The sequence below is a fragment of the Centroberyx affinis genome, unplaced genomic scaffold (assembly GCF_046629955.1).
Source record: "Centroberyx affinis isolate AG114_WGS23_722 - 3 ecotype Tasmania unplaced genomic scaffold, CSIRO-AGI_Caff_v1 ptg000885l_1, whole genome shotgun sequence".
In the NCBI taxonomy this organism is placed as follows: Eukaryota; Metazoa; Chordata; class Actinopteri; order Beryciformes; family Berycidae; genus Centroberyx; species Centroberyx affinis.
This window is the reverse complement of record NW_027279474.1, coordinates 80,311-104,054: the sequence shown is the minus strand read 5'-3', so window position 1 is coordinate 104,054 and position 23,744 is coordinate 80,311. Positions and strand designations below refer to the sequence as shown.

The 23,744-nt window shown below is 43.0% G+C and overlaps 1 protein-coding gene across 2 annotated transcripts; it reads left to right on the top strand.

The window, feature by feature from the left end:
• The first annotated feature begins 6,162 nt into the window (after positions 1 to 6,162).
• Positions 6,163 to 22,283, top strand: ercc6 (excision repair cross-complementation group 6). Of its 2 annotated transcripts, XM_071521333.1 has the most exons (22): positions 6,163 to 6,223; positions 6,847 to 7,019; positions 7,216 to 7,444; positions 7,951 to 8,071; positions 8,324 to 8,438; positions 8,676 to 9,399; positions 11,044 to 11,175; positions 11,801 to 11,959; positions 12,943 to 13,078; positions 13,342 to 13,512; positions 13,743 to 13,919; positions 15,134 to 15,250; positions 15,713 to 15,808; positions 16,645 to 16,863; positions 17,343 to 17,453; positions 18,175 to 18,294; positions 18,555 to 18,649; positions 19,324 to 19,469; positions 19,666 to 20,271; positions 20,367 to 20,535; positions 20,651 to 20,729; positions 20,816 to 22,283. In XM_071521333.1, exons 2-22 carry the CDS (start codon positions 6,857 to 6,859, stop codon positions 21,263 to 21,265), a joined length of 4,335 nt encoding a protein of 1,444 aa, XP_071377434.1. In that variant the 5' UTR covers positions 6,163 to 6,223; positions 6,847 to 6,856; the 3' UTR covers positions 21,266 to 22,283. The 2 variants fall into 2 exon arrangements, with proteins under 2 accessions (XP_071377434.1, XP_071377435.1); XM_071521334.1 differs by lacking the exon at positions 15,713 to 15,808.
• Positions 22,284 to 23,744: the final 1,461 nt, after the last annotated feature.

Here is a 23,744-nt window from a genome sequence, read left to right as displayed (position 1 = left end):
ATTAGACAGAGGGAACAAACACACAACAAACAATAGAGCTGTTCTAATGTTTTCTATAGCTGTATCCCATGTGGGCAAAGTAGAACCAAACCTATCTAGAACCACAGGGTAGCGGCACAGAGAAATGTGAGGAATCCGACTCAGACTGTTAGTGTTGAAAGCCATGGAAAATCAAAAGTCACAGCCAAATAAAGTCAGAGAATTTGAGTGTAATTGTATTAGACATTTGGAAACATTGTAGATGAGACAGGGAAGAGTTGGATATTATAGATCCAAACATATAGGGTATACTTGTGGGTGATGGAATTTGTCCATGTTAATTTAGCTTGATTCATTGTGTGGTTGGAGAAAGACAATTTGTTCTGAAAGTAAAACCATCAAATGTTATAATAGAAAGAGGTCTGGAGAGGAAAAGAGGGATGAGGAGTGGGTGGGGGGATGGGGAAGTGATGTTGATGGTAACTCCACTCTGTCCGCAGCAACATGTCTGGTCCGCAGACATGCATCAGGGGACAGCACAGCATAAAACAGGTGGACCCCTGGGAGCCATACATCACTTTGACCTGGACTGCAGAACACAAGTGTGCACACACACTGCATGCAGACGCACTAACAGAGAAGTGCTTGAGATACTGTTTTGATTTGTACAAAAAGGCTTTAATCGGTTGCTAACAACCGATTTTTTTTTTCCAGCAAGTTTAACAATTTGCTGAACATAAAAGTTGACAAAGTCCACCTCTCTCCTGCCTGTGAGGCAGCAGAGCAAAGGAGAGTCATAACTCTAACCACTCGGGGAAGAAACAAAACCTGGTAGACTGGAAGTTTTCCTGTTGTAGGAAGTTTACTTTTTACTAGTTGTTCATTCATCCCTCCCTGTGGAACCCCCCTATCTGCTCCCTGTCTGTAAGACCCCACAGGAGAGCTGCTATTTTTACAGGGGCATCTATCTAGAGTACATCTATCATAAGCTTAATGGCAACAAGGTATTTCTCCTTCAAGAAACTCAACAATTTGCATCCCAACATGGAAAAGCAGGCACATTACAGGAATTTTTATGATTACTTATCTTTGCATTCAGACCTTTAAAATGGCATATCACATAGCATGGGTCAATAAATTATTTTGTTTGTATTATTAATGATTATGAATCAAAAAAGTGAATTTTGATCAAATATTTTCTGATGTAAAATGGGTCTCCTGTTAAGTTGAATAAACCTGAGTGTAGGGCATGAAGTCACTATTGTTATTTCAGTCTTGCTTCCTGTGTGAATACCAATCTAGCCATCTCTACATCTGCTCCACTGTATTCTCTCCAGCTGTATCAGCTCATGTTTCAGGCAGCGCTCTGTGTACGGGCACTGCTGCCACTGTGTATCACCAAAATAGTCCTGATCCCACTGTTGTGGTCTGCAGCTATCACTGGCTGGGGTCCTGCAAGCCATGTCTAAGAAGAGACTATATTTATCACTGGAGACGCGCACACACACACCCCCGAACACAAACACAGGCAAGCATGCACGCACACACAGACACACACACACACACACACACACACACACACACTCATTGCGGTTCTGGAGGTTTCATCTGACCTGTCACTGTACCGCACGGGCCTCGTCCTGATTCTCTCTGGTGTGGTTTGGCCCAGCTGTGTTCGAGGTCTGCTGTATACACTTCTCTGCGTGAACAGCCTGCGATGTGTCGACATGACCTGGGCTGGGAGAGGTGGACAGACATGAATGTATGTACAGGTCTGTTCAGAGTCAGGCTGTATGCTCATGTGTCCCTGCAGACTCTAGCAATCACACTGAAGCCTTTTCTGGGGAGATGAAATTAATACCTGTGCTTCAGGTTAGCAAACTGGATGGTTCACCCCCTACATACCATGAATGAATTAACTCATCAATTAGGCTACAATTCAACTGAGGAATTGGAATTGGAAAAAAAAACCCTCCAGGAAACAGAATTGGAATTGAATTGGAATTTCGGGAAGTTGAATTTAATTCAAAGACATTCTGTGAAATTCAATGTTTTTTGTTTTTGTTTTTTCTTACCACATATCAGAGAATTACACATAGTGTTATACATGATCAATACTGAATATCATAAAATGTTAAAGGTTCCTTTCAGATGGTATTTGATGCATAACATGTAATTGTAATATATACATTGAATGTATTTGATTTGTCTTTTTTTTCTTTGTCTTTTATTTGTTTCATAATGTTTGATTTATAATGTTTAGCAAGTCAAGACAACCTCTCTTGGAAGTGATGGAATTTCATGGAATTCAATTCTGTTTCCCATCATTCCAATTTAATTCCAGTTCTGTTTCCTTAGAGATGGGTGCAATTCCAATTCCAGCTCCAGGAATTTGAATTTACCATGCATTCTCAGTTCAATTGATGAATGGCGCCAACCCTGCCGCAAACTGAATTTCATCAAGACGAGCACAGTAGCGCCAAGCTGACACCTGATTATGTGTACACAAACATACATACACACACACACACACACACACCTGCTATTCAGCTAAATCGCTAGCAGATGCTTTAGACATCTACTGTAGCATGGCAGTGGTCTGATGCAGTCGGATGAGAACCTAGCCCACCCCTGTAATTACTATCAGACACACACAGACATGTACTGACTGGGACCGGGGAACACATGTGAGACATTAGTGCTGCCAATATGACCGCACATGTATAGTGCAGTATGGGTTGAATATACATCAATATAGACAGGATGAGGCTTTACTCATATTGATTTATCAACCGGTCTGCGGCTAAAGAAAACATTATTGCTCTCATCGCTTCCAAGTTAGACCCTGTAGAATTACTCAACCCAGAAAGAACCCTAACCTTGTAGACTTCACCCCACTATACTAAAATTGTGTGTACTATAAATGTAAATGATTTGTGTGTGTGTGTGTGTGTGTGTGTGTGTGTGTATCATGAGATATGAAAGTGTGATATACAGTTCCCTCTCTGTGTCATGCATGCTTGCATACGTGTGTGTGCTTGTGTGTATGTGTATCTTGTGCAGGAAGTTCCATGAGGACAATATCCTACAGAACGATGTAAGACAATTAATCTTGTGTCAGACCAAACCTCTGTGAGATCAAAAACAAAAGAGTTTCAATGGAGACACAGAAGTTGGACACATTTAACATAGGTGTAACATTAAGCCTAAACCTACATTTATTTTGTACACATTAATGCATCTGCGCGTTAGTAGATATTGACACTTTGATAGTTATCTCCTTGGAAACTGCTAGCGTGTGTAAACGCCTGCTGTGGAACATTGCCTAACCCCAGGCTCAATAACAGAATTGTCAAATACACTTGAGGATGGTGTGTGAGGGAAAACAAGTGTGCTTCAACAATGGAATCCTTGTATGAGGAGTGCTGAGCCAAAACACATCAAATCCAATATGACTACTCAAAAAACTTCAAAATCCAACTTCATAAACCACCCACTGCACAGAAAGGAAACTGTGTAGCCTAGACTCCAGGTATTGTAATTGAGCAGCTTTTTTTGTGTATTTGTACTTTTTTGAGTATTTTTAAAGTCAGTAATTTTACTTTTACTTAAGTACGTTTTTACTGAAGTACTGTACTTCACTACATTTTAAATCACATCCATTACAGAGGCTCGCCATAAGCATCAGAAACTTGGCAATTGTAAATTTACAAATTGTGGAGCCATTCACACTGAACAATCAGTCAGCAAAAAAGAGAAGAGTAATATGGCTTTACTTTTTTGGCACTTTATTTTGTAATTTCAGATTTTTCCAATTTAAAGAATCTAGTTTGAAGTCTGTCCTCTCATCCGTTTAGGATTGCTTAGGAAAGATCACATCTAACAGTCTTCGCTTTTCTTAACTTAAATTTCAGCAAGGTAACAGTACTTCTACTTGGGTAGGATGTTTTAGTGCTCTTCTCTTATACTGGAAGTGTAGCTGCAGTGTCTTGTTACTCTTCCCTTGCTCCTCACACTCATAAAGACCGGGCATGTTGTGGAACTATAAGTCTACTGAAAGACTCTCTGAAAAGCAATCCCACTAAGCTTTGCACATGTCCACTTGTACCTCTACTGTTCTCTCTTTAAATGTAATTCCAGTTGTTATTATACTGTCAGGTTACAGTGGAGCGCACCCCAGCAGTGTTAACGCCACACCACTGCACCCTATAGGATTTACACTCTGCCCCCTTACACTCTATAAATCTACTGCCCCTTGCTTACAAAGCGGCTGGATTCATGCATGCACACACACATACACAATCATAAAGTTAAGATGGACAACTTTGCCACCTTATAAATCCTTTGGGCTTGATATGGTCTATCACTTAACCTCCCTTAGAGTTACGATGTGTAGACAACACAGCTATTATACTCACACAGAGACCCTCTAAGAAATTCCTTCAACCCTCTTAACTTTGTGGCTCTCGCAAAAGTCCTCCCTTTCCTCTCGCTTTCAACCCTGATAAGAGTCAAGGCAGCTTCTCACCTCTCACCTGTGATCACTGGGCGAAGGCTGCTGCTCTGGGTGAGCTATAAGGGTGAGTGTGAGGTAGAGAGGACAGGTAGACGACTTAGTGTTTCTCATGAGGAGTGTGTTATCTGGCGGAGGTGTGTGTGTAAACTGGGGGAAACACATGGGGGTGTTGGCAGGGCAGACACTGCGCGGCGACCTTCTTTACACAGCTCATAATTCACCCACTGAGCCACAACAAAATTGCCATTAGTAGCTCTTTCTAACTCTGCATATACCCTACTCACAATAACACTCTGAATTTGTGGTTATTCTCAAATTTATTATCCTCTTCTCCTGTATGATAATAACTTCTCGGCATTTACAGTGGTTAATTTACGCAAGAGGCGGAGGAGGCGGAGGAGAGAGACAGAGACAGAGAGTTTACATTCCTCTCTCTGGGTCACCCTTGGAGTCACAACAGCCGTATGAATGTATCCCTGTATTTCTCACCACAGGTGATTCATCATCAGCTTGATAGTTTATTTGAGTTACATTGCCTCCTTATCTGTACTCCTACATGGCAGCCACCCAGAGGAAAGACCACAACAGAAAACAGTGTGTCTGTCAGAATTTATACAGTTTACAGTACTGCAGGTCTCCCTCAGTAGGTATTCTGCTCATCACATTACAGTAAAACACATTTCATCTGCTAGTATTCATCTTTTGTGTCACTTTTCCTTTGGTTACTATTTTTTAATTTAAATGATTCCTCTGGAGAGGTTCCATAGAGGGTGACCCACATTTACTGATTAAGCAAATAGATAGAACAGTGTCTCCATTTCCCTTCACTTTCCAAGCCAACAGGTTATCTGAGGGTGACAGAAGGCAATATCTGTATCCCTATATAGATTTGTCTATTTGAACAAATAACACTGTTTGGAAAGACTGCTGCCCTTTGCACAGACAAATCAGTGCGACGTGGAGAGGGTTTTTTAATTAAGTCCTTCATTTATTTTTGCAAGACACTGGAAATAAACTTCCTCAGAGATGCAAGCAAAGCATTTGGCACAGCTCATATTTGCAACATCCATGCAGGCATTCCAAAACTGAAAAAAATCGACATATATGATATACAGAGATTGAGAGAGAAACAGACCTATATATTTTCTGCCAATCATAGGAAAGCAGCAAATACAAGTTATAGGTAGAGCGCATGTTGAAATTACTAATTACCTGAACTGCAAGACACACACACACACGCACACACACACACACACACACACAAACGCACGCACTCACACACACACACACACACACACACACACACACACACACACGCATGCACTCTCACACACACACACACACACACACACACACACACACACACACACACACACACACACACACACACACACACACACACACACTTCCCAACACTATTATGCGCATTCAGCACGCCAGGTAGAAGCATGAAAACATTAGGCTACAGTCAAAATATGGTCCAGCACATTTTCAATTGACTGGGACAGGTCCAATCACAAGCTGATTGTGCTGCTGTTATGCCTGAAGTGGTTACATAGCGCCATCTAGAGGGCTTGAGTTCCTGCAGGTCTGAACCAGCAGAGGGCGCCGTCCAACAAGTTAACCATTAAACAGAGAGGGGCATGTCTTCTTTTACACCGGAAAAGAGCCGCCTGGCAGCCAACATGTCATAAATGAAGCCAGTGATGTTGTGTAACGGCACGTTTTGTGAGTAATTTCTATGATGTTCGCTCCGATACTCGGGATACTTAACTGACATTTATCCAAATAGCACCGATGATGTAGTCGCTGCTTGCAGTATTTGCCTCGCTTGGTAGTTTCATTCGACCCGGCAGCTGGTCGCTCAAGCTGAACAGCTGATGATGTATCGCTCACTGTTAGCTTAGCAGGTTAGCCTAGCCACGTAAACAATAGACTGTGGTGAATTTTGATGTTCTGAAGTTAACTCGACGTGAACACTGTAAACGACTGTTTATAATGTTTTATTTGGGAAAACGGGGGGCATGAATACATTTCCATCGCTTACTCGCTTACGCGATAATTATTATATAAAGCGTTAAATTATCTAGCTAGTTACATTCAGCGTTATCCTTAGTTGACTGTCATTAGCAAAGCTAGCTAACTAACTAACACTGGATGCAAGTTAAACGTTGACTAAGATTAATAAAACCCACTTGACTGACGTGATATCTTTTATGAAAGTGCAGTTGGGGCTCAGCATGGGTCTGGCTGGTAACCCGCAGCTCACCAATTCACAGACCACTATAGCCAGATTGGTTGTTAGTTATTGTTATGTCTTGACAGCTGAATGACTGACTGTCTGTTTGCAGCTGCATCATCATGCCAGTAGATGGTAGAGAGGACCAGGAGCCCTCTTCCCTCGCCAGCCCGGCCAGTGCTGCCCTCACCCCTGGAGGGACAGAGGAGGATGGGGCCAACAGCCAGGGCTCCGAGGCTGCCGCAGCCTATCCTGCCAACACTGGACCTGGGGAGGGCAGCAGTGGTAAGCTAAGCAACACTGAGGCCAGCAGGACCAAGTGCTGTGTGAAGAGAGTAGTAGTGCAGATCATTTATGGTTTTAATCTCTCACACTGACTCGGCAAAGGATTTTGACAATGAAGACTAAGACTAATAAAAATAATCATAATCATTTCTGGCCATTTCTTGCCTTTATATATTATTTTGTATGGTATGTTTAGGTGGCAAGAGGCCTGGAGCCTTGCTGCAGATCAACCGGCAGTGTATTCAAGCAGCATCTGCCAGTTCTGGAGCAGCTGAGCTGCAGGGCCTTGGAGTGGCTGTGTACGACCAGGATGTCCTGGAGCAAGGTGTCCTGCAGCAAGTGGACCAGGCCATCCAGGAGGCTAGTCAGGCTGCTGCCAAGGCCGAGGCTGAGAAGGAGTACGAGTCTGTGCTGGATGATGTCAGGTAAAGGACAAGGGGGAACTGTGTAGCCTGGGGGTTAGAGAAACTGTCCAGTAATCAGAAGGACCCAGGATCCATCCCAGCAACATCAGTGTGTCTTGTCGAAATAGTGTTGGCACTGAATCCTTCCCTGCTCTGGATAAGAGCATCAGTTAAATGATTCATATGTGAATTCAATGGAATGGGTAGAGTAAACTGAGCATTGAAGTTTTCAATGTACTTTAAATGACAGATAGGCCCATTATTCATTGATAGATGATTGATGATTATTCATTTTCATCAGACATTTTTTATTACAAGATTTTTGGCAGAATCAACATGACCCTGAAGAAACGAAAAGGGCTTGCAGTTTTGACCTCTCACCAAACTTTTAGTATATAAAAGCCTTCCCAACCCTCAAAAATCTAAAATGTTTGACATAATTGCAAATTCACAAATCATTATATTGTTGAATTCAATTCAAATATTAGGGCGACCGCTTACTATAACCCTGTTTAACTGTGTTTCAGGTCTGTTACAGCAGCTCTAAAACATATCAATAAGATTATAGAGCAGCTGTCTCCCTATGCTGCCTCCAGCAAAGACATCAGCAGGAAGATTGAGTCTGTCAAACGGCAGAAAGAAAATAAGGTAAAAGATGTGACATATTCTTGAATTACAATGATATCAGTTAACTTGATATTGTTATATTGAGGATTTCTTTTAAATGTTATCCTTAGTTTTAACAAGACAAGGAGGTCCAATTAAGGCAATGGTCTCTATTTTTGTTCTGTTTTTGTCTCTAAACAAGATAAAAATCATGCAGACAAATAAACAATAGACCATTCATGAAGATCATACTTATAATGGTGATCTTGGTGATGAAAACAACTTTAATCTCAGGAGAAGCAGCTGAAGAAGATCAGAGCCAAACAGAGGAGACTACAGGCCATACTGGGAGGAGAGGACACCCTGAGGGTTGAAGCTGAGCTGCTGGCAGAAGACGATGGGGAGGAAGGTGAGTGAGTGGGAGGGTGGAATGAACTTGCTCTTGAAATTGTCTTATCTCCAGTAGTTGTATATCTTGTAGTTGTATCAGAGAAACCATTTGATTCCATGACCCCTGAACCAAGCCCAATCATTAAAACTGCACTCTAAAATGTCAGTGTCAAGAATGCATGAACAACTGTACAACTAAAGAACCAGTTCACGATGGCCGTGCATCTAATCCTGCATGTTCTCTGTGTTCTACTAGAAGCTGGACCGTCCACACTGGGCAGCATGCTCATGCCGGCTCAGGAGACAGAATGGGAGGAGCTTATCCGGACAGGTCACATGACTCCCTTTGGAACGCGGATCCCTCAGAAGGAGGAAAAGAAGGCCCCTCAGAAAGTGATGCTGGCTGAGAACTCTGCCTTCGACCAATACTTGGCTGATCAGGCCAAGATGGCTACAGACAGGAAGAGGGCCCCTCCTCTAAAGAGGAAGAAGAGCTCTGGGCTCAGCCCCGATGGGAAGACCAAGAAAAAAACCAACAGAGTAGTTGCCTCCTCCAAGGATAAGAAGCTGCGGAAGCGCATGCGGAAGCTCCAGATAACTGCTCTGAAGGCCCACCCTAAGGCTCGGCCCAAGGCTGAGCCACAGCTCCCTAAGCCCAGGAAAAAGCGCCACACTGAGGGAGAGGAGACGGACAGCGAGGGGTCAGAGTATCTGCCCAGTGACGAGGGCATCGATCCTGACAGAGAGGAAAGAGAAGCCATGGAGGAGGGCTTTGGGGAGGAGAACGATGATGAAGAGTATGAGTTGAAGCCCTACAAGAGAAAGACTGAAGGAAAAGGAAGGAAGAAGGGGAAGAGAAGGGAGGAGAGTGAGGAGGAGTACTGTCCTGACAGTTCAGAAGAAGAGGAAGATGAGAAAAAGGGAAAAGAGAAAAAATGCAAAGATGATGGAGACTTGGAGTTCTACAGACGGAGAATAAGGTGTGATACTTTTACTTACTGCTATAAACAGGATCACTTGTATAGTTTCTGTAAATACCTTAAGTAATTTTGTCCCCCTAAAAGCTTTAATGAACATATATAAGGTAAGCACAATTTTTAATTTTAAAAAATTATTTACATTTGCTTCATTTACATTGTTTACATTTGCCTCATTTACAAACGTTGGAGTGAATCAGATTTATATTTAGAGTAATGCTTGGATGCAAAAGTTGCAAAACGCTAATTTTTCATCAGCAACTCTTTAAAGAATGTAGACATCCATGCCCATAAATGACACACTCAACGAACACCAGATTGGGCCTTTAACTATTGAGCACATTTGTAATTGCAGGGTTGCAACTGTGTTATTGTTATTCCTTTTAGTTAAAGAGGAAACCAGTTGGTTTCTGCTGGCTCCATAGTGCAGGAGGAGAGTTAATCCCAGATGAGATTGGCAGCTGTTTCTTGACTAAGCAAATTCACTCCCTGCTCTTCTCTCTCTGCTCTCACACTGGCCTAATTATCCTCCTGCACATGGTTTTATACACTCACTCACTCTAATGCTCAAATTAATGGAAGAGCAGCCCTAATGAGATTTCATATTTATAGCTGCCAAATAAATTGTGTTGGCATGTGTCCTTTCTCTACACTACAGTGATGGAATGTCAATTCAACAGCATTGACACGGCATGGTTGGTGAGGCTAGCTCATATGAGGAATAATATTATTAGAGGGGGAGGTATTTGTAGTTGGGTGGTGGATGGGGGGGCGGAGTGGGGGAAGAAAAGTGTAATTAACTGAACCAATGCTTAGTCTTGACTTAATTAGAGAGTGTGGTCTCCCAGGCCCAGCTAAAGGACCAGTTTCATGGCAGGGTGACAGGACCAGGCCCAAATGAAGATGGATTCTTATCCTCTCCACCCCACACCTTTCTGGGGAACTCGCACTACTAATTGTCTGTATCAATCTTCATTTGCTGCGCGACGACTGTGCCTCTAACTGCCCTCTCTCCTGCTCTATTAAAACTGCTCTCCTTTACATTTCCCTTTTTGCTGTAGATGTTCCACCGCTCACAGGGAATACCTACAACTCAAAACATTCACTGTCTGTGTAGGCAAGTCTTAAAATAAACCACTGACAACAGGAGGTGGTTGGAAGTGGAACATCCAATCCGAACATCCTATGTAAAACAGAATTCAGCAACAAAAGCAAGCTTATCCCAGACTATTAAAGAGGATTTTTTAGACTCTGACAATATCCTTGGTCATTTTCTGTAAATATTGGTAAAAACAAAGTGTGGGTAAGAGCTTTTTTGCACTGCTATGAAACAAAACATTGGATGTGAAACCTTAATCAAACTCTCATAATATCAAGCACTCACACTAGGAACGAATTCACAATGTCAGCTGTCCATTCTTGTCAGGGGAGTTGGCTTAAAAAGTATCGCTTGACAACATGAGAGTCTTGGCTTCCTGGACTCGACATAAAGCAAATTGGAGTCTTTGTTCTATGGATTCTACCTCATTGTCGCCCATGTTCACAAATATTGATTGAACTATCTAGGATCCTAGGAATAAAATCCAGAAACCCTCTGTTATTACTCTCTGTGTGTGCTAACCATACTATACTCATTCCCTTTAATAGGAGGTGGAAGAGACAGCGTCTTCGAGAAAGGGAGGAGAAGAGAGAAAGAGGTGAGGAGGAGACGGATGACAGCGATGCAGAGTTTGATGAGGGATTCAAAATCCCTGGTTTCCTTTGGAAGAAACTCTTCAAGTAAGTGGAATATGTTGTATTGAGAATTGCATCCCATATGCAGACAGTTTATTAAAAATTGCCTTTTTTTGAATTATTGTTGTGTTCACATTCAAATAAGGAAGTGATTACAAATGACTAATGGCCATAAAGCATTTATTATATAAGAAGTAACTGTGGCCTTTGGTGAGCGTATTTATATTGCATAATAGGCTAGTTTGTATGTGGGAACATGTTTCTCTGGTGCTATGTTATACATCACACCCACTGCTCTGAACAACCTTTGTCCTGAAATGATACAGATAAGCCAAAGATTAATTCAGCAACACTGTAAGCCTAGTGACTGATTAGTATTTTTTTTTTGTGCGGCTGTAATAATGATAATCTGATACTTTATTGATCCCTGTAGGGAAATTCTCTTTTTGCTTGCGAGCGCAGGGTCCTGTAGCTGGTAGGGATTCAGTGATTTGCTCAGTGACTTTTAAGCAGTATGGATGCTTACCGACAAGAGTGCTTGAACCAGAGTTTCAGTCTTTCTAATCACTAGGCCGCCCTGCCACGTGTGTGTTTGGATCTGCTTAGTCTCTATTGGGCACAAGTATTTTAAGTTTTTGTGTGCACGTGTGTATGTGTGTTGTGCGGTCAGGTACCAGCAGACAGGTGTGCGGTGGATGTGGGAACTCCACTGTCAGCAGGCAGGCGGCATCCTGGGAGATGAGATGGGATTGGGTAAAACCATCCAGGTCATCAGCTTTCTGGCTGGACTGAGCTACAGCAAACTGAGGACCAGAGGGTCCAACTACAGGTATGCACACACATTATATACATATACAGTACATACACATACACACACAAGCTGTGGGCAGAGACTGTGTGTCTGTGTGGTATGAATATTTGATTAGAGGGATTTCTGCTTGAGAGTTTTCGTCTGAATTATTAAACATGTTTCAATTATCAGACTCCTCACTTTCTTACTGCAGACATCAGAGAAAACACTGACACTCTGTGTGTGTGGGTGTGTGTGAGTGTGAGAGAGAGAGGGATAGAGAGAGAGAGAGGTCGAGTAAGTGAGTGAGTCTCTTCATGTCCACTTAAAAGGGATGTCAGACTCATGAAATGGAAGGGCGCGAGTGTGGGACTACAAATCAAACATTGAAAACATGACACACTGGCGGCGATAATCTGTTTTTACTGCACAAATGACACTCATGCATTCAGTAGGTGGAGTCTCCCTTATGGTCAATACTCTGTCTACTGCAGACGCCCACAAATTGATTGCTTGCAAACTCAATTATGGCCCAGTATCAATAGCTTCCACCAAACAGAGGTTCATACCAGCCCATTACTGTGTGTGCGCCTGTGTCTGTGTAAGACAGAGCTCTTGTAAATCTTCACAGAGGAGTTGAGTGGGGAGTTGAGTCGCTTCTCTTCTGTCTCGTTTGAAAGGCAAAGGGAGACATCAGTGTACCTCGTCTTTTTAGAAAGCTCATTCTGCTGCATTGTAGTACCCATACTCACCTTCCTCCATTTCCCTCATGCTCAAATGCGTCACACATCACACATGCTCACCAAGTGCATTTTCATTCATATACTTATTGGAAGAAGCATTTGTTTTCTAAATTGTGTAACATAAATGATTACTGTAATTTACTACTGAATTGCTGAGTCTATCCAAAACTCTACGAGTCCTCAGTTTCACTGCTGCCCAGTGTAAACGTAGGTTCGGGAGAACATTACCACTGGAGCTTTGGCGTTAAACATCTCCCTGCTCTATGTGTTTGGTTTCAGGTATATGGGTCTGGGTCCAACAGTCATCGTGTGCCCAGCTACGGTCATGCACCAATGGGTGAAAGAGTTCCACACCTGGTGGCCTCCGTTCAGAGTGGCTGTTCTACATGAAACCGGCTCCTTCACCAGCAAGAAGGTCGGTGTATGCCTATGCAATTTGACACACTTGGATGTTCATATCTATGTATTGAGCTATAAGTTTTCTACAGGGTATATTTTCCTCTGGGGGGCACCAGAGGTCTGTTTATGCTGCATTAGCTCCCAACCTTCTCCCATCTCTCTCCTCGAACCGCACAGATGGAGACGCTATGCAGACACACTCTTCAAATTGGTGGCCATCAGAGATGTTTAGGAATAACACTGTCAGAGAAATGTACTGAAAGAGGATTTGTGTTACAGGAGAAGCTGATTCCAGAGATAGCGGCATGTCACGGTATCCTGATCACTTCATACTCGGCAGTGAGGATCATGCAGGACTCTCTTCAGCGCTATGACTGGCACTACGTTATACTGGACGAGGGCCACAAGATTAGGAACCCAAACGCTGGAGTTACCACTGCTTGCAAACAGGTAGTGACACACGCACGCACACGCACGCACATGCACACGCACACGCACACGCACACGCACACGCACGCACACACACACACACACACACACACACACACACACACACACACACACACAAACACACACTACTTACAACATGCTACTCACATGTGCTCACATGCTAGAATATCATGCACCATATTTGAACAATATCAGTCATATATTCTCTTTCTCTCTCTCTCTCTCTCTAGTTCCGTACTCCCCACAGGTTCATCCTGTCAGGCTCTCCCATGCAGAACAACTTGAAGGAGCTGTGGTCTCTGTTCGATTTCGTCTTTCCCGGCAAGCTGGGCACTCTGCCTGTCTTCATGGAGCAGTTCTCTGTGCCCATCACCATGGGAGGCTACAGCAATGCTTCACCTGTACAGGTACTGGAACAGACACACAAACACACCAAAATGCACACTTACACACACTTATGCGCACTTACACGAGCACATACATATATGCGCATAAACTGAGTGAATAAAGAACAACAAAGGAAACTAGTCACAGACATGCATGCGTGCAAAATTTCACTGTAAATGATAATGAAGAGGCAGATGGAAGCAAGAGAGAGAGATAGTGGAACAACAGAACAATCAAGTGCAGTGCAGGCTAATGTAGGTACATGCAAAGGGACTGCAGTACATCCCCAGTGTGTGAGAGAGAGGGAGAGGCTAAAGTGGAGAGCCAGTGAGCTAAATTGTAGCCCTTTGTCATTAGTGTCCAATCGTTAATAACCCACTGACTGTATGGATTTAATTATTTAAGATGGCTATTGATGCTTCTTCCGCTGTCGATAATAAAAACCTTTACTAATTATTGATGTTATTAAATGGTCAGAGAGGGCTAAGCTCTGCTGCCTTATCTTCTTCTTCTTGAAATTCTCACAGCAGCAAAGCAGGCCCTTAGCTGATGTTGGTGTGTATGTGTGTCTGTATGTATGGTTGGAAAAACTTATGTGGATGTGGGATTCATTACTGAAGCTTGCGTTGACACCCCCATATGAATCCACTCAGCAGCTTAGGCAGAGATCACTGGATCAGCCGCTGCACACCTCTCCTTCCTTTCCGCTCTGGGCTCCAGTGAGCCCTATATCCCAGCGTGTTATTGTCCCCTCCAGCTTTGCCAAGGGTTTCTTTGATCCCCTGTGGACCCCCAGTGAGTTAATGTTTAAAAGGCTAACTGGCCTTTAGCCCTGACTCTGGATGAGGTGTAGCAGGCCATTTGCAGGGGGGGCTCCTAGCGTGGGTTGAGACCAAGTTTTTTCTCTTAAGCACCCCCTCCATTTCAAATGGAACAGGCCAGCAGTACTGATGAAAGAGGAGGGCTCTGTCCCTTGAGACCAACAGCACTCTGATCAATGTTTAATGGCTCATTCTGCTGAGAGGGACAGAGAGAGGAGGGAGGTGATGAGAGAGGGCGTAAAAGGGGCTAAACGACAATCATGCCCCAGGATACATGCACACTGACAGGTGTGAGTGTTGAAGTGATTGTTCGACACTCTGAATTGTATGCTCCTTTTGTCTGAAAACAATTTGTTTCTACAGGGGTGTGGCTATAAATGCTGTAGGGTTTAACTGTTCTTGTTCATTTTCAGGTCCAGACAGCGTACAAGTGCGCCTGTGTGCTGAGGGACACCATAAACCCTTACCTGCTCAGACGGATGAAGGCAGACGTCAAGGCCAACCTCTCCTTACCTGACAAAAATGAGCAGGTATTCATCATGTCTTAAGACATTTGACCCTGTTCTGTCTAACTATTGAACAGTCTCTCATGCCTGGATCTCTTAACTGGGGAGGTGTTTATTTGATTGGATGTGACTGTATGTGCCACATCTAAGGAGAACTTGATGAATGTGCATGGCCCTTGTCAGGTGAAGCCAGCTAATAAAGTCCTAGTAAAGTAAAAGGAGCAGGTATTCATTAAGGTGGCCGGTCTCTGGTCTGTCCTCGTGGCTGAGGCTGGTTGACTCCCCAGTCCACTTCAGCTCATTAAGTCGGTCCCTCAGGACAGCAGCGGCTCCTAAAAACACATTGCTTCCCTCTCATTTCTCTCCTCGCACACTCCACTTCATCAAGGGGCTTTAAAGAGGATGTTCAGTGCTCATTACACACTCTTACACTGCTGTGTGTGTGTGTGTGTGTGTGTGTGTGTGTGTGTGTGTGTGCGCACGCAGGTTCTGTTTTGCAGATTAACAGAGGAGCAACGGCAGGTGTATCAGAATTTCTTAGATTCCAAAGAGGTGTATCAGATACTAAATGGCGACATGCAGGTAACCCTCACTTTCAGAGGTAGAACAGGTTCACTGTGTTTGTGTTGTTATGCTTATTCCATCTGGGCTCTTGTTTGACCCGTGCCTTGTAACAAGGACAAGGAGGGCAAAACTCGCGGCCGGGGAGAAGACTTCCGGGAACAAGACATGCCTTATTCATTATTTAACCCACTAACTGATGAATCTCAATCGCCCTCTCCCCTTGCGCTCTCTCTCACTCACAGGCATTAATTTGTGTTTTTTAATGCACTGCTCTCTTCAGAGATCAACACCTTGAAGTGGCATAATTGGCTTTTTTTCACTGTGTAAATGTTATTATACTCCTAATAGCTTGAGTCTAGTAGTCTTTATGACGGTCTCTTTAAGGAGGTTGTAGAGTTGGTCTTCTCACATTAGCCAGACCTACCCTGGAGAGAGAGCCTCTACCAGCCATTCATCACCACTGACCCAAATGGACGTGGTCAGAGAGCCAGGGGTGACCACAGCAGATTACAAACACACACACACTTGCACTCACACTCACTCTCATAGACATACTCAGTGGTCACTCTCAGTCCATTAACCACCATTACTAATGCAGTGACCGTTGGGCCTTCATCAAGAAACAACCTTTATTGTCCGTAAATAAATTATGTAACTCATTCCTGTAGACTAAAGTAAATGCATGTATTTGTTTAAAGGTGCAATGCTGTAATATCCAGTGAATTCTGTACCAACCTTTTCATATCAATCTTTTAAGTTAGGCATTAGGGAGTTGGTCACCAGTTTTGTGTCTGTGTGTCTGTGAGAGACAATCTATTTGAGAGCCTGTGTTGAAATAGTTTTGTCTTGTTTAGGTATTCTCTGGTTTGATAGCGCTGCGCAAGATCTGTAACCACCCAGACCTGCTGTCGGGCGGCCCGCGGATCCTGAGGGGCATCCCAGAGGACCAGCTGACTGAGGAGGAACACTTTGGGTACTGGAAACGCTCAGGCAAGCTGATGGTGGTGGAGTCGCTGCTGCGCCTCTGGTTCAAACAGGGCCACAGAGTCCTGCTCTTCACTCAGTCCAGACAGGTTAGGAACACATTGCTGTGGCTTGCTGATTCATTTATTGATTGCTTTTATAGAAGTTTAGTTAGAACTCTTTGTATTTTTGTGTTTGATGTTTGCATAGGCAGGATGTGCTGTTTCTTTACTGCTTCATTTAGTTTCCTGAATTGTCATTGCCAGCAAATGTTGTTTCTCCATTGCATTGTTGTCCAACTAGAACCCACCCATGTGCCTGTAAAACTATTATGTCTGTGTATGAGAGAAAGAGAGAGAGAGAGGGTGTATGTGAGAGAGGCCCCAGCTGTTGCAGTCAATACCAATGAGATTATACCTCAGAGGGAACCTGAGACCCTCCCTGTCGGTATCTCTGTCCATGTAATATTAATCTGCTCTAATCCTGTTAGAGATAATCCAAACCTCAGCCCCTCTTTCCCTCTCCCTCTCTCTCTCTCTCTGTCTCTTTCTTTATTTCTCTTGCTCTCTTTCTTCTCCCTCCCTCCCAGATGTTGGAGATCTTGGAGGTGTTTGTAAGGGAGAATAGCTACTCGTACCTGAAAATGGACGGCACCACCTCCATAGCCTCCCGACAGCCGCTCATCGCACACTACAACAAGGTAAGGATTAGCCATCTCTAATGGCTCTTGAGTGTTTCCCATGAAAATCCCCTCCTGAGGGAAAATGCTTCAGTGGAAACCTGCTAACCCCAGGGTGAAAACACTAATTGACGACAATCTGTTGTTCATCCTTTTTTTTACCTTATTGTCTTTGTAGTGAAATATTGATATTCCACAGTTTGATCACTTTGTAAGCATTATAACAATATATGGTCACTCAGTGTATCTTCATTGGAAAACGCCACTGTATTCTGGAAATTATATTATCAGTTATACTGTCATAGTCTGATATGGTTAAATATAAATGCATAGCAAAATTTACAATCAGTATTTAAAATGTAATGTTTTATGTGAAATTTCATCTTAGACTTAGACAGTATTATATAGTGCATTGAATAAATTAGATGAACGTGTCATTGCACTGGGTCTATAATGATATTATCACAGTATCAGAAATGTAGCTGCAGTTCAAAAAAAGTTGCCTGTGATTGATCAAGGCTACTTGATTCTCCCTAAAAGGGGGTTTAAATGAGAGGACAGGAGAGTAATGTGACTTTGACATTAAATTATTATTTTAAAATGCTAATTTCTTTCATATCATTATAACCCACATTTATAAGCCTAATGAATAGAACATTGTGAATGTTATTTTCATTTAAGACTGATATTTTAAGGAAATTAAGAGAATTGGCTCTTATGTTTTTTTCTTTCTCTCCTACAGGACAAGTCCATTTTTATCTTCTTGTTGACCACTAAAGTCGGCGGTCTGGGAGTCAATCTAACTGGAGCCAACAGAGTCATCATCTACGACCCAGACTGGAACCCCAGCACCGACACACAGGTCGAACACACAGCACACACACACACACACACACACACACACACAGAAAATGGTTCAAACAAAACATTTACTAGGGATATGGTTTTGAGGGTTTTTTTCCCTCCAGGACTTCTTTCTTTTTTTTTTTTTTAAATTTACCCATCCAGCCAGATATCAGCATTTCCCTGCTTTATACTGTATTTGTATTGTCCTCATTACATCCCTTGTTTACTTGCTGTACTGTGTGCTTTACTTAATTTCATGTTTTGTGTTGTGTGTAGGCACGAGAGCGAGCATGGAGGATCGGTCAGACGCAGCAAGTGACTGTCTATAGACTGCTGACTGCAGGGACCATCGAGGAGAAAATCTACCACAGGTTAGATGGATGCACTGTCAATGCTGGGGTTTTTTGGGGTTTTTTTTTTTTCATGTTCTTGTCACGTTTCGCTGTAAGCACTTCTTCACACCTAATATTTGATCACAGAACTTAACATTTTCATAATCAAAAACAGAAAACGTCCTTCACAGGTAATCATGCAGTTGCCTTAATCACACACAGCCTTGTGTTTTGGTGTTCTTTTCCATTGACTTCACACAGTCCTGGATATTCATCTGTAATGACATGACTAATTACTCACATCACTGCCGTATTACCATGTGCAGTATCCCAGTACTCAGTAATTGAAAAGCTTTGCTGCATTATTAAATGGCCAGTCTAGGATTTCTAAACTGTTGCTCTGTTCGGTTTGGGCCTACAAATTGCTTCCAAAGTCGGAACAACTGCTGGGATTCTATTTTGATACATACCATAGTGAGGTTAACAACAGTCAGCATGAAGGAAGATTTCTTCATGGATGGATATCAGTCTGGTTGCTTTTTTCCAATATTGCAGTAATAGAGCTTTGTTGTTTGTAATATGACCCAATATCCTCATCCAGTAGCCAAACTACTCTGGGGTGACAGAGTCGGGGTTGCCTGCTGAGGTAATGCTGTTGAATAGCTTAGTACACACAACTATGTAATGTAATATGTTTTTCTTTTATGGTTCAGGCAAATCTTCAAACAGTTTCTGACCAACCGTGTTTTGAAGGACCCTAAGCAAAGACGCTTCTTCAAGTCTAACGACATTTATGAGCTCTTCACTCTATCCAACCCTGACGGAACTCAGGGAACGGAGACTAGTGCCATATTTGCAGGTGTGTTGATTCTTCTGTTGTATGACTAGCTTGTATTCCAATTATTTGATAATCTTATTATTGATTTTTTTTTCACCAGTAAATAATATGGGTCTCTTACACTGATTAGTTTCCTCTGTGCCATACTACTGTCAGATTACTAGTACAGAAATTCCCCAATTAACATTTTTCAATCATTTTTCTTTGACCCTCGTAGGTACGGGCTCAGATGTCCAGGCTCCCAAGAAACCAGAGAGGCCAAGATCATCGCACGGGTCAAACCATTTCAATCACGCACGTAAACCCTCCTCAGCCAACCAGAATGAAGCTGGTGCAGACAACAGCCACTCCTCAACCAACATTCCTGCATCAAGAGATGGGAACGTCTCTCTGTGTAGTAAAAACTCTCAGGGTAAATCAAATGTCCTGACAGACAGTCAAAGCACCAATCAAAATGGGGCAGATGTGGAACCAAATATTTCAGCAAGTACACAGCACTCAGGAGAGAATGGCAGAGACTGGGATGGAGCCACGCCGACAGTCAAACACTCCAACTCACCCAACTCTCACCGACACAGAGACTCTGCCCTGACTAGCCCGCAGAAACACCGGGAAAAGAGGAAGCACTGTGACCCGGCTGACTCGGACAGACGCAAACAAAAGAAACGCAAACACTCCCGGGACGTTCGGTTTGAGGGCCAACGCATATCTCACTTGGTGAAGAGAAGGACCTATAACAAAGAGGAGAGTGAAGACAATAAGGACAAGGAAGACCAGAAGAAAAGTGACGATTATGTATTGGCAAAGCTCTTCAAGAAATCTGGTATGTCTGGTAAACACCATCTGCAGTCATGCCTTTCTTATTTAGTAATGTACACAAAACAATAAGATTCCCTGTTACCTCTTGGTCTTCTCTAGGTATCCACAGCGTGATGCAGCATGATACCATCATGGACGCGTCCAACGCTGACTATGTTCTGGTGGAGGCAGAAGCCAACAGGGTGGCTAAAGACGCCCTGAAAGCCCTTAAAGTGTCCCGCCAAAAGTGCAGGCTGCCCTACAACAGACCCCCTCCACCACCTGCTAGGTACATGCAAATTCTCACGATTACAGTTTCTAGGGTTGTTGCGAGAGCCTCATGGGTTTCACTAATCTCGTCTGACGCAAATATATCTCTGCTCTTCACTCTCTTGCTAACCTAGGAAACGGTTTGGGCAAAAGAAGAATCCTCTCCTTTCTGCACCTTCTGCTGCATCTGCCCCTACTTCAAACAAGTGCAAGGTAACAGTAATTTTATTGCGAAAAAGCATTAAGTGTAGTTCTATCAGCTGTTCTGTGATCATAAATTCATCTATTTCTCTGTTTAGGATGCTGCGATTATAAAGAAGTCTGTTTCCAAGAAGCCTGGTTCGGGGGCTCATTTCAGCGGCGAGGGGGCAGGAGAAGGAGACTCTAGCTCCGCCCCACTCTCCTCCTCCTCCCTGTTGGCCAAGATTAGAGCCCGCAATCACCTCAGCTTGCCCTCCAGCCAAATAGAAGAAGCGGAGGAAGAGGATGGGGGCGGAGCTGAAGGAACCAGCAGCCCCCCAGTGCCCCCCACTGAGCATGACGAGCTGTTGGTGGACCTGCGTAACTTTGTAGCCTTCCAGGCCCATGTGGACGGAGAGGCCAGCACCCACGAAGTGCTGGAGTACTTCACACCTAGACTGACCCAGCAACAAGCCCCCGTCTTCAGAGAGCTGCTCAGGAGCATCTGTGACTTCCATAGGACCTCTGGACAGGAGGGCATCTGGAGACTGAAGGAGAGCTACCGCTGAGTGGAGGACGGACTGAAGCGGAGGGATGGGCAACCTGAAATGAAAACTCAAGATACCTGTAGTCCAGACTGGGCAAATACATTCAAACTGTTGAGGCTGTCCCCACTTCATGTACAAGTCAACTATCAGTCTGTAGGGGCCTAGCCAGCAAAGATATTTTAGTCATTTTGTTGTTTTTTATGTTTTATTTTTGTTGTAATTTGTTGTGAACTATTTCTTTTTAAACTGTACTTCTTGAGATGTCTCTATTGTCACAACAGTACTTCCAAAAATACATTGGTCACACTTGATCGAAATGGGTACCTTTACATGATTACAGTCATTTACTGACAGACCATACTGTATGAAGAACCATTTTACATTTTGACAGTTAAATGGGCTATTGCATTAGTTGATGAAATCAGATGATTATTTGTTAACTAAGTGTTGAGTAGGAGACAGCCCTAATCTTGCAATATCTAATGTATGCATTTCAGCTGCAAATGTGACTTAAGTGCAGCAGGAGTGTTTTGCTTGTTCAAGCGCTATTGAAATTGTATTTGTTTTTGTTAATTGTTGTTTATACCTGGATGTACTTGAATTCACTTGTTTTGTTTTGGCCGGAAAGTTGGAACTGTGTATTACCTTGAGTAATGATTTACTCAGAGCTGTACGTTATTCGCATCCAATCTTCATACTGACTCACTGATGTTGGATTTTGTGGAAAATGAATACTGTGGAGGTAATATGCATGTTATCTATGGAAGAAAATGTATCTATGGAAGAAAATTTACAGAGTACTGTGTCATTTTGTAAATATCAAATCCACCTTAAATTTTGGAGAATTTTGTATTGGCTGACTTTTTTTTCTTAAGCTATGGATAAATATAGATTGTGGAGGAAATAAATACTCCTAAGCAAAATAAAAATCATCTACCTCTAACTGCTTTGTGAAAGCTGTGGCAAATTGCAGAGGTGTTGAGTTTCCAGGTTTTATAGAGAATAACATGGGATTATATTGCATATATTGGATGTAATAAACCCCTAATTAATATGATTGCTTGTCTTTTTGGCCGTTTGTGTATTTAAAATAGTTAACACACACTTAAGACCAATATGCTTGAACAAAGAAGGAAGATGGCTTGAATTTGCAGGCTTTTAATTATCATCTTATCAAACAAACAAATGTTGGCTCATGCGTTTGCCCAGAACATTTTTGTGTGTTGGTAAATCAAGTGTGTTAGGATATGTGTGATCAATACAATATTGTTCAATACCCAATCAAGCACCTGTTCTTATTTAGGTGCTTCAAGTATTTTAAAAACTCCCGTCGTTCTGTTGAAGCAGATTTTATTAGAGAGTTTTATTTCAGTCTGGAAGGAAGAAGGAGCGCGCGGTGGAGCTGACCAAGGTGCTGAAATGTGTCCCGGTCCTTAATGGTAGAAATCTACTAAACCTAGTTGAAGCTCACTTACAAAATTATTCCAAGCCAACGAACAGTGCACTATTCAGTTATTTAACAACAGGACGGGAGAAGAGAGGGGCTGACGGGAAGCAGATGGAGACACTTTCTGTCTAATAGGCCTGCACTCTTGTCAGAGTTGTCTAGACCAAATATTGGGATAAAGTTATCAACCGTTATTTGATTTCAATTTTCTCCACGCACCTCGCCGAGGTCATAATAACAACTTTATTTTCAGTGGTGCATAAATTAATTACGCGCATTTAATAACTAAAATATCATTATATTCCCCCTTTAATAACATAAACGCTGCACGCCAGGGAAACCCTTAATAGCGCGGGGCCCTGTAACTGGCCATTATCCGCCTGTAATGATATTACAGAACCAATTACGCGCCATTAGAAGGGATTTTCTGCACTTTATGTGGTTTAGTCCAATCCCGCTCTCCTCTTCTAAATTTCAGCTGCTTCTCGAAGCCTCATTTTGCCTCCACCTCAGAGACGCATGGCGTCTGCGCTCTGCCGTCCCAGATGCGCTTTAAAACTAATTGAAAGGGTCCCGCAGCAGATCATTTATCTGAGGAAGCGAAATAAATCGCAGGACCCCTTGCTGTGAACAAAATCAAAATTTTGGCCTTGTGAGTGTTCTACACACGCAACCCCTTGTAAAGTGGACCCCCTAACACACCCTGACGAGCAATTAACCCACCGACAGTCAATCTAAAACCCAAAAGCAGTCATCCTCCTTTTTTTAATATATGAAAGAACCAAATAAAAAGTGCACCGGATATGTGTGCATGTTTATGGTTAGGGAATAGGCTTGACTCTGGAATAACAATCACTTGTGATGAATTTTTTTGGCACCAGAGCAGAGCTGCCGTTTGCCACCCGGGGTAGCCTACAGCTCTCTCTCTCTCTCTCTCTCTCTCTCTCTCTCTCTCTCTCACACACACACACACACACACACACACACACACACACACACACACACCAGGGGTTGGGGGTGAGAGAGACAAAGCCGTGATAATCCGATTAGGAC